Source organism: Temnothorax nylanderi, unplaced genomic scaffold (assembly GCF_030848795.1).
Source record: "Temnothorax nylanderi isolate EJ_2023f unplaced genomic scaffold, tnyl_v1.0 TNYL_tig0191_pilon, whole genome shotgun sequence".
NCBI lineage: Eukaryota > Metazoa > Arthropoda > Insecta > Hymenoptera > Formicidae > Temnothorax > Temnothorax nylanderi.
The window spans coordinates 253,600-268,599 of NW_027249253.1; the positions used below are offsets into that span (position 1 = coordinate 253,600).

Below are 15,000 nucleotides of genomic sequence, written 5' to 3' on the forward strand. Positions count from 1 at the left end.
CGCGCCTCGAAATAGGTTGCAAATCTAATACATTGCGGAAAATATTACAATAGACATTGCTTTAAGTTTGCAGGACTTTTGCAATTTTTTTCGCAAAGTTATAACAAATTAACGTTTTTTGCAATGTTTAGCATGTTCCGGACCTCGGAGATGGTTGCAAAATGAGATTTATTGTTATTTCAACTCACCCAATATTCCATCAAAATTTGAAAACTTTTGTAATTAAAGTGAATTGATTGTCTTTAATGACTGGCCTATTGATCCACGACGAGCGGAAGCCGAAGAACTCGGCGTTGATCGATCAGCTCCTCCTTTCTCTCTCGCTGCGTATCACACATGAAGCAATCAGTAAAGAACACTGAACCGGTAATCCGGGCTCACTTCACTCGCGTTTCATCCGAATTCGTCATCAAGGACGGCGAGTCGTGGAAAACAGGCAGTAAACGTAAACAAAACGTTGGTCGCGCGAGCAAAAATAACTCTGCTTCTCTCGTTCGTTCTCCTCATTATGCACACAATTCACCGATACTTAAGCCATATTCTCCTCTCTAATTAAATTGATTTGATTTAACCTTGGTTAAAGGTGCCATTTCACGTTGACGCTCGACGCTCATTTTCAGCGAGCACAAAAATCTTCAAATATAATATATTTTATATATATATATATATATATATATATATATATATATATATATATAAATTTACTTATATAATATAAATAAGTAAAAAATATTATTTCTAGGGTCACGTGGTTTCGCTTTGACGCTAGCGTCAAGAAATAAAGCTGAATTTATTCAACATCCAGCGTTGACGCTGAATCGTCGTTGATCGTCTCAGTACAATCAAAAATAGTGCACAGCAGATGCAGCTCTAGAACACTTAAAAAAAGTTTATCTTTAAACGCAATTATGGTTAGATAATAATTTGATACCAAACGTATGGGGATGGAAAATTGGTAATTTTTTAATGCCAAATCCCATGAATCAGCAACCTGCCCCTAAAAAATTGATAAAAATCATCTTTTGCAAATGCAAATCAGGATGTGGAGGAAATTGCGGATGCAGGAAAACGGGATTATTCTGTTCACCAGCTTGCTCAGGATGCAACGGCGACAATTGCTCCAATTGTTCCCCTACGATTTTGCTAGAAAATGAACTCGAGGAAGAAGTTTAAAAAAATATTTAAGATATAAAGATTTAAACATTTAAATTTAAACATTATGTAAAGAAACAATATAAACTATTTACCTACTTTCATATTTTGTATCACATTTATTCACTTTTGTAATGTTATTTTTTATTCTGTAAAATATTACATTTCAAATTTTATAAATTGTAATCAATAAAAACATAATTAACTATCTGAAAAACCTCTTTTTATAATTATTTTAAGTTTATAAGCAAAAAATGCAAGCTAGCACGTTTAAAAAATGTTTTGTCTTAGAATTTCAATTTTTCGGAATTTTCTTGAATATCCTATTTAAAGCCAATTTAAAGTCAATTTTTAACCCATAAACATTGTAGTGTTTTTAATTACCTACATTAAAAAAAAACGTTCAAATCCGAATAGTTTTAACCGGTTCCGAGATAAAAATCTAATCTGCCTCCACTATGTTGCAAAGAATTTCGGCGCGGCTGTTACGTAACGTCGCGGGCGCGAAGAGCTTGGAGGACGTGTTTACGATACGGCGTCATCGACATCGACGGTGTTGCGCTGGTTGCGCAACGCCCAATTTCATGGACAAAAGCCGTTTTATGAAACGTAAAATAGAAATGTTTTGTCTTAGAATTTCAATTTTTCGGAATTTTCTTGAATTTCCTATTTAAAGCGTCAATTTTTAACCATAAACATTGTAGTGTTTTCAATTACCTACATTTAAAAAAAAAACGTTCAAATCCGAGTAGTTTTAACCGGTTCCGAGATAAAAATCTAATCTGCCTCCACTATGTAGCAAAGAATTTCGGCGCGGCTGTTACGTAACGACTCGTCGAGCGAGCGAGAGTAGGGCTGTTACTGTATGACCGCGAGAAGTCTTCATTATCATCTGCCTTTCACCGTCCCTTCTCGAATCGTTAACTCGAGTGGGGAAACATAATATAAAAGCACATCCGCCAGTGCGCGCTTTCATTGTTGAGTGATCAAGACGAAAAACAAGTAAGTAGGTACTTTGATATTTCCAACAAAACATGTGGTTCACACTACAAAATATTTCAGTGAGTTAGACCTATATTTGATAAATTCAAAGAAATATAGCATTTACTTTACATGCATATTTACTTGAAACAATAGTAGATTTATCTGTATTAACAAAAGAATAGATTGTAACAATAAAAAATTGTAAATAATTGAGGCTATTTTTAATAAAAGTAATAAAATATACAATAAATTGAAACAAATATTTCATTAATAGTACACTTCATTGTTTTAATAAAGCAGTGGATTAAAATTATTTAATATACATAAAATATAGATGTTAGTTGAAATCATTAAATATCGTACTTCACGAACTTAATTAATATAACACAATGTGTAACTCCTTTATAAGGTTAATGACCGACTGTAAGACCAAAATAAAAAAGAGCACATATTATTTTAAAATTTTTACACAGTATTTTTTTTATATATAACGCTTCAGTTATTTGTTCAGTATTTCTGACTATACTTATTTATTGAGAAAAATATTGCAAAGATTGCAGAAACTTATATAAAAAGCTTATTTTGTAAATCTTGCGATTTTATTTTTCAACAAATAAGTGATTAGACATTCTCATTAAGGAGTTACATTGTTATTTTAAGTAAGTACAGTAAAGTATTTAGTGATTTGAATTAACATATTTATTATACATTAAATAATTTTTATCTATTGCTTCATTAAAACAATAAAGTGTAGGGGAGACCGGGGCCTAACCGTCGCCGGGGTCTAAACGTCAAATCAAATATCTCGGAACCTGTATATTGTGCGAACTCGCTATTAACGTTGTAAACGCTGCTTATGGTACCCATGTAACCAACGGAGTTTCGGCAGGTTATCTGCCGTGTTATGATTTTTACGAGGGCAAACGTGTTTTCGGAAGGTGAAAGTGAAATTTTCTGCGCGTGGAAATTTTGTAATATCTGCAATAATATTTGCTCTCCAAATCTCAAAGTACATGATTATAAAGAGTAATGCATGCTGAACACGAATCCAGTGTAGTTTTTTCATTATCGTTGATGTCTAATATTTCGTGGGCGATCAAACCTGAAACTTGTGCTTGGGGCCTATCCGTCAGTAAGCACCCGGGATTTATCCGTCAGTCTCGTCACTGTGGCGCGCCGGGCGCACGACTTCGGCTCACGGCGATTTCAGGTTAGGTTTCCCTCGAGCGTGATTCTGTCTTCCCTTGCACGTGCGTCAGTTTGTATAGGAGGGAAATAGTACGCACGTATCGTCGCAAAACGGGTGTTTTGGCCGACCGAAAAGATGGCGGACCGTTGTTTTTGAGATCGCTCGCGCTCACGGCACGTCGGCGAGGTACGGCGAGGCACGGCACGGCTCTGAGATCCCGCGATTTCCGCGCGAGAGTTGACATGCCGCGCGCGCGGTAGATCGTCGTTGTTGGTCGTTGTGTCAGTGACAGTCGCGCGTGCGACCGCATCGTCCAGCGTTCGCACGTCTCGGCGTCATTGTCGCCGGCGTTGTAGTGGTGGTGGTATCGGTGGTGGTCGTCATCGTCGTCGTCGTCGTCGTCGTCGTCGTCGTCGTCGTCGTCGTCGCCGGCGTTGTAGTGGTGGTGGTGTCGGTGGTGGTCATCGTCGTCGTCGTCGTCGTGGTGGTCATCGTCGTCGTCGTCGTCGTCGTCGTCGTCGTCATCGTCGTCGTCGTGGTGGTCGTGGCCGTCGTCGTCGTCGTCGTCGTCGTCGTGGTGGTCGTGGCCGTCGTCGTCGGCGCGTCGAGGAATCGGCGCGAGGACGCCGTCGAGTCGGTAAAATGGTCGCGCTCCACCGCGAGCTTTTCTAACCCCCCTGTCGCTATTTATCGCTCCCCCGCGAGAAACGCGGCTTGATTAGGTTGCTCGAGGGTCCGCGCTGATCCTATGGCACCGGAACGCCGTCACGCGTGTTCCCCGTGGTTGCCCGCGTTGACAATATGACGTGCCGTTGGGGAGTTTACGATTTGGTTAACCTCTGTATTCACGTGCCTAAATTGTTTTATGGAATAAGTAAAACAATTATTTTTTAATAAATTTTTATATTTTTCTCTTAAAAAACAATTATTAACATGTATCCTATCATTTTTCGGGCTTAGATGTATGTATATGTGTTGAAAATGCAGTGTGACGGATAAACCCTGGGGGGGTGACGGTTAAACCCCGGCATTTTTGAGATTTCAATTTTTGCACCGTTGTCGTTTTTGCTCTATACCGGTTAAACAAAGCGACGTAGATAAAAATTTCCTTAATAAATTTTGTAGCTAAAGGTTCACTCTTTACAGTGGTATACCACATTTAACTTCAATTATTTATTTTCTTGTTAAAAATCGGCACCGAAAAAAAACTGACGGTTAGGCCCCGGTCTCCCCTACTAATAATTTAATGAAATGTTTATTTCAGGTTATTGTATATTTTGTTACCTACACTAAATATAACTCAATTAATTGCAGTATTATCATTACAATCTACTATTTTATTAATACAAGTAACAATCATAGATTTTGATAATTCCGATGCTAATTTTGACTACAAGTTTTTTGTTGCTATTGCATTATATTAAATGAAGCAGAAGTAACGCAGTATATGATTTTTTTCAAAAAAGTTTTATTTGTTTTTATTAGTTAAGTAACAAAATTTATTTCTTACAATTTTCATAATACAATATTTATATATTTTGATTATAAATCTTCCATTAATGAAATTACATATAATATAGTACAGTAACTGTAAAATCATATATTATAGAAATACACAAAGAATACATAGCTATATGATCAATACATATTTATATAGTTACGTACTTTTTGCCCATGAAAACATGAATTATTTTTGGAATATAATCGTATAAAGTACTTTGTGTAATAACTGTGTATTCTTCAGATTCCTCTAACTCAAATGCTTGTACATGTTGCGAGAACTGAATCATACTCATTTGTAATGCAACGAAATGTACTTCTTTTTTTTCATCAATAAGAATATAAACGATTTTCGCAAACTTAAATTCTGAATTTAAAACAACCATATTGTTTTTATATAAAGTGCCATTTACTTCTACCCATGGTGAAATATAAATATTTACTTCACAAAGGTATAAGGGAAATTGCACATTTAAATTACAAGAAATCAACAAATCATTTAGCTTTGTTGTCTTTGAGATAGGATCTAATGAGATGGCGGAGTTTTTTCATGGTGGGATTAACAGATGGGGCCTATATAGGGCCTTTTAGCTTAACATATCTCATATTAGGATCCTGTCTCATAATAGGGGACTTTCCTCTATTAATATATAAGTAATAGTTAATAAATTATTCTTGTAAGTCAATTAATAAATACTAAAATATTTTTTTTTTTAGGAAAAATTAAAAGCATTAAATTATAAAAAAGCATATAATTTGTTATTGATTTACAATAAATTATTTTATACATATGTTACATATGTTAAAAGAAATCTTTATATTATAAAACATTATAAGACATTTATAAAATCTAACGGTGGCAATAAAGTAATTAATTATATATTAATTACAGTAAATGTATACAATGTGAATTTACTGACATATGCAAACATTTAACTTTGTCAACAGCACATACAATATTTGTAAACACTCGAGAATCTTATATAATGCCTGGAACACATACTCCGTGCGCAGATAATGCATTGGCCGGTATAAGAAGGATTTATAGAATCTTACTGAAAACACGAGTATAATTTCTATGAAAATGCATCTAAAACAATATTCTTATAAGCCTAATACTACTAACTTTCCTTTCTTTAATCATACAATAATAACTACCGTGCATATTTAAACAACTAGTTCAAACTTGAAACACGATTTATTATTTGCAAGAATGCAAAATTGAAATAAACAAATGTTCACAATGTGCATAGTTCGTCGATTACGATGGAATAATGCAGTAGGGGAGACCGGGGCTAAAACGTCAACGGGGTTGAAGCGTCAAATCAAATATCTCGGAACCTGTATATTGTGCGAACTCGCTATTAACATTGTAAACGCTGCTTATGGTACCCATGTGACCAACGGAGTTTCGGCAGGTTACCTGCCGTATTATGATTTTTACGAGGGCAAACGTGTTTTCGGAAGGTGAAAGTTACATTTTCTGCGCGTGGAAATTTTGTAATATCTGCAATAATATTTGCTCTCCAAATCTCGAGGTACGTGATTATAAAGAGTAATGCATGCTGAACACGAATCCAGTGTAGTTTTTTCATTATCGTTGATGTTTAATATTTCGTGGGCGATCAGACCTGAAATTTGTGTTTGGGGCTAATCGGTCAGTAAGCAGTCCAGATGCATTTCCGGGCATTTCCAGGCTCACTGCATATGGAATATGGATGAGACGGGAATTACAACCGTTCAGACACCGAATAGAGTCATCGGACGTCGAGGAGTGAAACAAGTCGGGCGAGTGACTTCTGCGGAAAGAGGAACCCTCGTAACTATTTTTTAATAATGTTTCGCATAAAAATTTTAAATAAATTTTTATATTTTTCTCTTAAAAAACAATTATTAAAATGTGTCCTATCATTTTTCAGGATTAGATGTACGTATATGTATTAAAAATGCAGTGTGACGTTTAAACCCCGGCATTTTTGAGATTTCAATTTTTGCACCGTTGTCGTTTTTGCTCTATACCGGTTAAACAAAGCGACGTAGATAAAAATTTCCTTAATAAATTTTGTAGCTAAAGGTTCACTCTTTACAGTGGTATACCACATTTAACTTCAATTATTTATTTTCTTGTTAAAAATCGGCACCGAAAAAAAACTGACGGTTAGGCCCCGGTCTCCCCTACTAATAATTTAATGAAATGTTTATTTCAGGTTATTGTATATTTTGTTACCTACACTAAATATAACTCAATTAATTGCAGTATTATCATTACAATCTACTATTTTATTAATACAAGTAACAATCATAGATTTTGATAATTCCGATGCTAATTTTGACTACAAGTTTTTTGTTGCTATTGCATTATATTAAATGAAGCAGAAGTAACGCAGTATATGATTTTTTTCAAAAAAGTTTTATTTGTTTTTATTAGTTAAGTAACAAAATTTATTTCTTACAATTTTCATAATACAATATTTATATATTTTGATTATAAATCTTCCATTAATGAAATTACATATAATATAGTACAGTAACTGTAAAATCATATATTATAGAAATACACAAAGAATACATAGCTATATGATCAATACATATTTATATAGTTACGTACTTTTTGCCCATGAAAACATGAATTATTTTTGGAATATAATCGTATAAAGTACTTTGTGTAATAACTGTGTATTCTTCAGATTCCTCTAACTCAAATGCTTGTACATGTTGCGAGAACTGAATCATACTCATTTGTAATGCAACGAAATGTACTTCTTTTTTTTCATCAATAAGAATATAAACGATTTTCGCAAACTTAAATTCTGAATTTAAAACAACCATATTGTTTTTATATAAAGTGCCATTTACTTCTACCCATGGTGAAATATAAATATTTACTTCACAAAGGTATAAGGGAAATTGCACATTTAAATTACAAGAAATCAACAAATCATTTAGCTTTGTTGAAGTACTTTGGCATAAAATTTAAAACACAGATGTTGTTGATGCTTAACAAATAAAGTGTGACTTGGATTAAGTCTTGAAGTCGTCGTACTATTTGCTATCTCTTTTAGCTGTTTATGCTTTGACTCAAATCTAAAACCCGACACAAATCTCACCGGACCAATTTTTTTTATTACACGTGGGTAATGTAATAAGAGATGATGTTTAGGTTTCAATTTTAAATTAAATAATTTTATGTACTTATACTACGTTTACGCGAGCGTTACTTCTGTAGTAACTTACGATAATTTCTTCGCGTAAACGGGATTTTCCTTCGCGTAAACGGGATTTTGTAGTAACTTGCGATAATTTACTCCGCGTAAACGAGTGATATGCTGACGATACTGCTGTGTACCCTTCCTCGTGGAGCCCGGCTTTACTCGTCAGCAGGCTGCAAAGGCACGTCGATGCCATCGTTCAATTTTTTGAAAGTTGGAAGATGGTCATCAACACCGAAAAAACAGAGGCTATAATTATCACGCGAAAAAAGTTCCCTAAACCTCCATCTATAAACATGTTAGGCTACAAGGTTCCTTGGGCCTCAAATGTCAAGTATCTCGGTGTAAACATTGATGCTGGTTTAAGATGGAAACCGGCTATAGAGGACAGAGTCAACAAAACCCAAGGAGCGCTTCGAAAGTTATATCCTGTTATAAATGGAGCGAGTAAACTTAAGACCGAGTATAAACTTTTGCTGTACAAAACTTGTGCAAGATCGGTGCTACTCTATGCGGCTCCGGTATGGGCCACAGCTCATAAGTCTCATCTTAAACGCGTTCAAACAATGCAAAATAGATTTCTTAGAATCATTTTAAACCTCCCTAAACTACGTGTCACTGAGTTGCACACCCAAACTCAAACTGAGTTTATAAGCGAGGTTATCCGAAGTATGATTCATAAAACATACAATCACAACCACGAAAATCCACTTATAAGTAATACGGGCAACTATAATACAAAGGAGATTCCACTAAATATCAGATGCAAGCTTCCTAAGCACTTCTTGGATTCGGTGTGATACACACATAACTCCCCATGCCCTTGCTCCTTATCCTTCCCTCTCGCCCCCTTAACTATTAATTACTATGGGTTTTTTGCAAGTTTTTTCTCCAATATGCACACTCGGAAATTAAAGTCATTTTCCATAAACAACGCTTAATGTCATAGCTAATCATATTTCTGTTTTATGCAGGTAATAGGCTTGTTCCTGGGAACTGCAACTAAATTCACAGGATCCATTAAATAAAAAAAGAGTGATGAAGGTATGACAATTATTTATTATTTATCCTTACTTAATTTGCGAACAGCTCTTTCGGATTCAGCAAAATATTTCTCTGAAGCAAACTTTTGATTTATTTTTAATAAAATAAATATGTATTCAAATAAATGATTAGTTAAAATAAAATAAAAATTCTATTTGTGAAATAAATTATTACTACAATTATGAATAGTATTTTTTAATTAACAGAAATATTTTATTTATTAAAATAAATAATTTTTTAAAAGAAAAATTTTATTTTTACTTTGGAATAGAAATGTTTTTGATTTTCTATCATATTCATTTTACTCAATAAAATATTTACTTCAACTATAAATATCATCCCTGATCTAAAAACAATATTTATTTAGTTTCAATAATAATTTTGTTTTTCGAAATTGTGCATTTCTTTCTAATAAAAGATATTTCCTAATCTTCTGTTTATGATTTTCTTGATGCAATAAAATATTTGCTTCAACTATGAATATCATTCTTGATCTTAAAGAAATATTTATTTTATTTTATTAATTATTTTGTTTTTCGAAATTATGCATTTCTTTCTAATAAAAGATATTTCCTAATCTTCTGTTTATGATTTTCTTGATTCAATAAAATATTTGCTTCAACTATGAATATCATTCTTGATCTTAAAGAAATATTTATTTTATTTTATTTATTATTTTGTTTTTCGAAATTATGCATTTCTTTCTAATAAGAGATATTTTTTAATCTCCTGTTCATGATTTTCTTAATTTAATAAAATATTTACTTCAACTTTGAATATCATCTTCGATCTTAAAGAAATATTTATTTTATTTTATTAATTATTTTGTTCTGAGAAATTGTCCATTATTTGTAATAAGAGATATTTTTTCATTTCCTGTTTATAGTTTTTTATTTTATATTTAAAAAAATATTTATTAACAATTTGTATATTGTTTCCAGGATGAAGAAAATATTTCTTTCATTAAAGTTAATGTTAGTTTTGTCGTATATAAATATTCACTTAATTTATTTAAATAAATACTTAAATTAAGAAAATGTATGCATTTAATTTAAGTAAATAAGCCATTGGTACCCACCAAATAAATAATTTTCTTGAATAAAGTAATATTTTTTTAGATCAAAATATTTTTTTTCTCAGTGTAATAATTCTTTCGTACTTACACTGTATAATAAACTCAGTTTTTTGTAACAAATAAAAATAATAAATTAACTATATCCCTTTTCAAGAGAGAAACAAAAGCTTGCTATTTCCTCATAAAAGGAAATTATAAAAAAAAAACTTTCCTCACGATAATGTTACATAATTATTCGCAAAATTTACACCTTTTGTGGAAATAATTTTACATAAAAATATGTCAAATTCTCTTTATCTATCCATCTATCTATCTATCTCCTTTATTTCTGTACAATTTTTTTAATTCATTAAAATTTTTAAAACTTTTCCAAAAGAAGTTTCAATGTGTAAAAATCGAAAATTATCTTCACTAAATTTTACTTGTTAGCCTCTTTTGTTTTAACTGTCTCATATAATATACAAATAATATTCTAAAGCATTAACAATAATTAAAATATATTCCAAATACATAATTACATAACTACAAGCATATAATTGAAAATATATCATCCGATGAAAAAAAGATTAATGTAATTAACACACATTTTTATATCAACCGATACTAAATGTTCTTATTAAAAAATTTTCTTTTTTAGACAATCATGATGAAAACATATAATATGTTGCTCCTTTTGGCAGAAATATTATTTGTTCTTTTGAAAGTGGCATATTATATTTGTGAAGACGTTTACAAATTAATCGTCCCTACGAAGAAAAAGAGCGTAGCTGGCGAAATTGTTTTGGTGCGTATGAAATTTTTAATACGGGCACTATTATATATATATATATATATATATATATATATATATAAACATACAAATAAATTAAGAATTTACACATTGCTTCATCAAAATTTTATTTCGCTCACAAAGCTCTTAAAAATCTTGAGGAAGCAATGTACAAATTCCTAATTTTCTTCTTTTATTACCGTAAATAAGTGTTATCTGAAATTACATTGCGTGAGCAAATAGGAAAATATTTATTTAACAATTAGACTCTGAGCAGTCTGAGCTGACATTCTTTATTTGATGACACATTCGTTTTCATATTTTACTAAGTAAATTCGTTCTTTCTAAAGCATACAATTCAACAAGAAAATTTAAATATCAATGATATTTTGAACTTTAAAAGTTTGTAAATTGTAATTTCTGACAATTATACGGAGAGAATTTTTTGTTATATTTTACCCTTAAATTCACTGCAAACTTGGGACAACTTGACAACTAAGGAATTTTTAAAACATACAAAAGACATTTTACAAACAATGTAATAAAAATTACCAAGCAAATTGGCAAATTTTGAAAAATTATTGAAATTTCCTAGATCTATTTTAGTAAAATTAATCAAACATATTTTATATTATAATGTAATAGATATTAATATTTTTTATTATGGTGGATATTAATCAGAATAGCTCGCATAAAATTTTTGGTGGCACATGTTGTCCCACAACTACCATGATTTCAGGGTAAATTTTAAGAGAAAATTCTCTCCGTGTATAATTATAATTTAAATTCTATTTTATATATTATATATTATCACAGATAACAGGTGCAGGTCACGGTATCGGAAAGGAATTAGCGATTGGCTATGCATCGTTAGGAGCAACAGTGGTATGCTGGGACATAAACGATGAATCAAACAATGAAACTATGAGCGTAATAAAAAAAATGGGAAAAGACCCTGTGTACGCGTATCGGTAAATTGCAGCGATTTTTTTACAAGACTCGATGGAGTGAGAAAAAGCTACTCCGATAAAATTTACACGTGTACGAATATGTGTAAACGCCTGTTAAATTATCAATACTAATTAAAATTTGATCGCATTTTACAGATGTAATGTAGCAGATGAGGAAGAAGTCTTCCGGGTAGCCGAGAAAGTAAAGAAAGAAGTAGGTGACGTTACTATCTTAGTCAACAACGCCGGCATAGGGATTATTAAATTATTTCTAAATCACAGTCGCGATGAAATTCAACGGGTTATGAACGTCAATGCGACAGCGCATTTTTGGGTAAGTATCGTATCTCTCTCAGAGACATATATATGCCGAAGCTACGAGATATAGAAAATTACCATTAACGCAACTGCTATCATTTTATTTTTATAAAACAAATACATATACAAGCTTGCTGCTCGTAATCGGAACGTACCGTACGATTTAGACGAGTATACATTCTCAAACCACTGTTCACAAAGGGATATTTCTTTCAGACATTGAAAGCATTCTTACCAAGTATGATCGAAAAAAATCACGGTCATATTGTGGCACTTTCGTCAATAGCAGGACTTATTGGCGCTCCTTATGGGACGGTTTACTGCCCTACAAAATCCGCAGTTAAAGGTAATTCATCCTTTATTTAACGATTATAACATTATATGAATAATGAAATATTATATGAACGAGTATAATAAATCATGTGAATAAAGATGAATATATTAATTAAATTAAAATATATACGCGCGCGCGTACACATATACATATACATATATAGACAAATTAACTGTTTATGTCGGCCGCTACTTTAGGCGCGTATTCTACTCATCAAAATGAGCAAAGAAAGTTTATATAAACATATATTTAAAAATGTGACGTTTTCACGTTTTTTTCAAGCACACGCTCTTGTAATAAATAAATGAGATAATTATACGTATATATGTATATATGTCACAGCAAAAGTGTGAAAACAGTAAATGTACATTTACGAGTTAATGTATGCAGTTACTAGTCAATGTATATACATTTACTAAATTTTATATATCTTTAATAAACAATATCATTATGACAATGATACAAATTAGGTTGAATTAAATTAGTTTTAGGGGGGGGGGTGGGGGCTCAGCTCCTCCACATCTCTATCTCACTACACTCATACTTATAAATGAGAGCTCTTGTAAGTGTATACATTTACTGAATTTCACGCTTTTACTATAATATATATGTATAATTACATCATATATATTACACATAATTTTAACAACACACTGATAGCGTAAAAATATACGCGTATAATTATAAAGTATACATTTCTAACATATTGATATATGTATCGCAGCAATTATGGAAGCAGTGTCTGAGGAATTTCGTATATTCAGTAATGGAAAATCAGACATCAAATTCAGTACTATTTATCCGGGTCTAGTACATACCGGAATGGTTAAAAAGTCAAAATTTAGGTAAGTTTGCAACAATACACATCGTAACAGATGTTTTGTAATATCACACACGCAGTTAATTTCTTTTACACATTGCCCTATTTAACGAAATAGAATTTTAATTGTAAATATATTAAAAAATTTAATGTTAATAGCATTTTATATTGTAGTAGGTCTGTTTTATATATCGACAATTTTTATTTAATAAGATATTTATATATATATATGTCGTATAATAATGGCAGTGATTCGATTATTTAGGTTTCCCTGGTTGATGAGTGGACATTCACCGCGGGAGGCGGCCTTGTTAATAATTGATGCGCAAAGACGCAATTATGAAAATATAACATTACCACCATATTGGCTGCCCCTTTGTAACATGATAAGGTATGTAAACCACGAATAATTTATTCATACTACGCACAATGTATAATTTTTAAATATACAACTATGAGTCCTAGAACAATTCTCTGTTATATTATTAATAACAAATACTGTTGTACTATGATTACTATATATTTTTTATGTCTATAATACAATATTATTTTTACTTTAGATATTTTCCTGACATTTATTATTTGTGTCTATCATAAAATTATAATTTTTATTTCAGAACTTTACCCGGCAAAGCAAGAAAGTGCATATTAGATTTCCTGGATCCACGTATCTATCCAGACGATTAAAATAGAAAAAATATTCCAAATTTTTTACTCTATCTCTAAGAGTATATGTATAATAATATATATAGTTTTATTTTCTTCTGTTATAATTATAATTATAATAAAAGCAAAATTCGATTATATTATTTTTTAGTGGACTAGGCCTACAGGGAAAACCACTTAAAAAAAAACGCGTCAACAATAGTACCTCATGGGTGACGAGGAAATCTATTGTCGTGATTTTTTATATACTTTTGGTAAAAATTTGGTCGAATAGTTTAAGAGTGTATAAAGAACAAACATACATACATACATACATACATTCTATTTTATATATGTAGATATAGAGGTTTACATATTTTAAAAAAGTCTTCTTATAACAAAAAATCAAAATAAATCGATGTTGACTTTGAGAGTTCAGACTACATGGTCCATATATAGACTTCGCATATAGACCTTTAATCGCATATAAAGTTGGGTCGAATCAACTAAATCTTCCCAGGCAGCATGTTGATGTTCTCCGAGTGTTCGCTGAATGTTACAACCATTACCTGAATAACTGTTATCTGAGTGTTAGGAGTTCGCGTCTAAGTAGTGTTCGAAGAATGTTCAGAGAATGTTTGCGATATAACGTTTGGCGAGCGTTCGTTAAACATTCGGATAACGCAAAGCGCGGAGGGATATATTCTCTGTACGGGAGGCATGGGGATAATATTACACATTTTTTTAATCATATTTCTTTATTACCTTTTCTTTTAAATTGTTAAATACAGTGAAACCCGTTTATAATGTACAAGCTCTAGATCGGAAAACTGCAACGTTATACGCGAGACGACGTTAAATGCGGGATATATTTCATTTTGTAGGTATTGCTTGGTGATACGGAATCAAAACGTTATAGCGGGAAAACATATGTAAGAGACATTATTATAAGCGGGTTCTACTGTAAGTGCAATAAACTATTTTAGAACAAAAATTGCATGTATTCATACT

At 31.8% G+C, this 15,000-nt stretch overlaps 1 protein-coding gene and 1 long non-coding RNA gene across 2 annotated transcripts; both read left to right on the forward strand.

Moving 5' to 3' along the window:
- The first annotated feature begins 257 nt into the window (after positions 1-257).
- On the forward strand, positions 258-1,369 carry LOC139778652 (uncharacterized). The gene is made up of 2 exons (XR_011719632.1): positions 258-445; positions 743-1,369. It is a non-coding gene; the product is annotated as an uncharacterized lncRNA (long non-coding RNA).
- Positions 1,370-10,787: 9,418 nt separating this feature from the next.
- LOC139778658 (short-chain dehydrogenase/reductase family 16C member 6-like) lies at positions 10,788-14,031 on the forward strand. Its single transcript, XM_071716712.1, has 7 exons — positions 10,788-10,937; positions 11,739-11,893; positions 12,029-12,206; positions 12,407-12,536; positions 13,249-13,369; positions 13,610-13,735; positions 13,962-14,031. Exons 1-7 carry the CDS (start codon positions 10,797-10,799, stop codon positions 14,029-14,031), a joined length of 921 nt encoding a protein of 306 aa, XP_071572813.1. The 5' UTR covers positions 10,788-10,796.
- Positions 14,032-15,000: the final 969 nt, after the last annotated feature.

Bases quoted from the DNA above. Each gene is read 5' to 3' on its own strand.
- LOC139778658 (XM_071716712.1), top strand. From the start codon at position 10,797: ATGATGAAAACATATAATATGTTGCTCCTTTTGGCAGAAATATTATTT. The intron at 13,370-13,609 runs GTAAGTTTGCAA...TCGATTATTTAG, and splicing joins GTTAAAAAGTCAAAATTTAG to GTTTCCCTGGTTGATGAGTG. The intron at 13,736-13,961 runs GTATGTAAACCA...TTTTTATTTCAG, and splicing joins CCCCTTTGTAACATGATAAG to AACTTTACCCGGCAAAGCAA.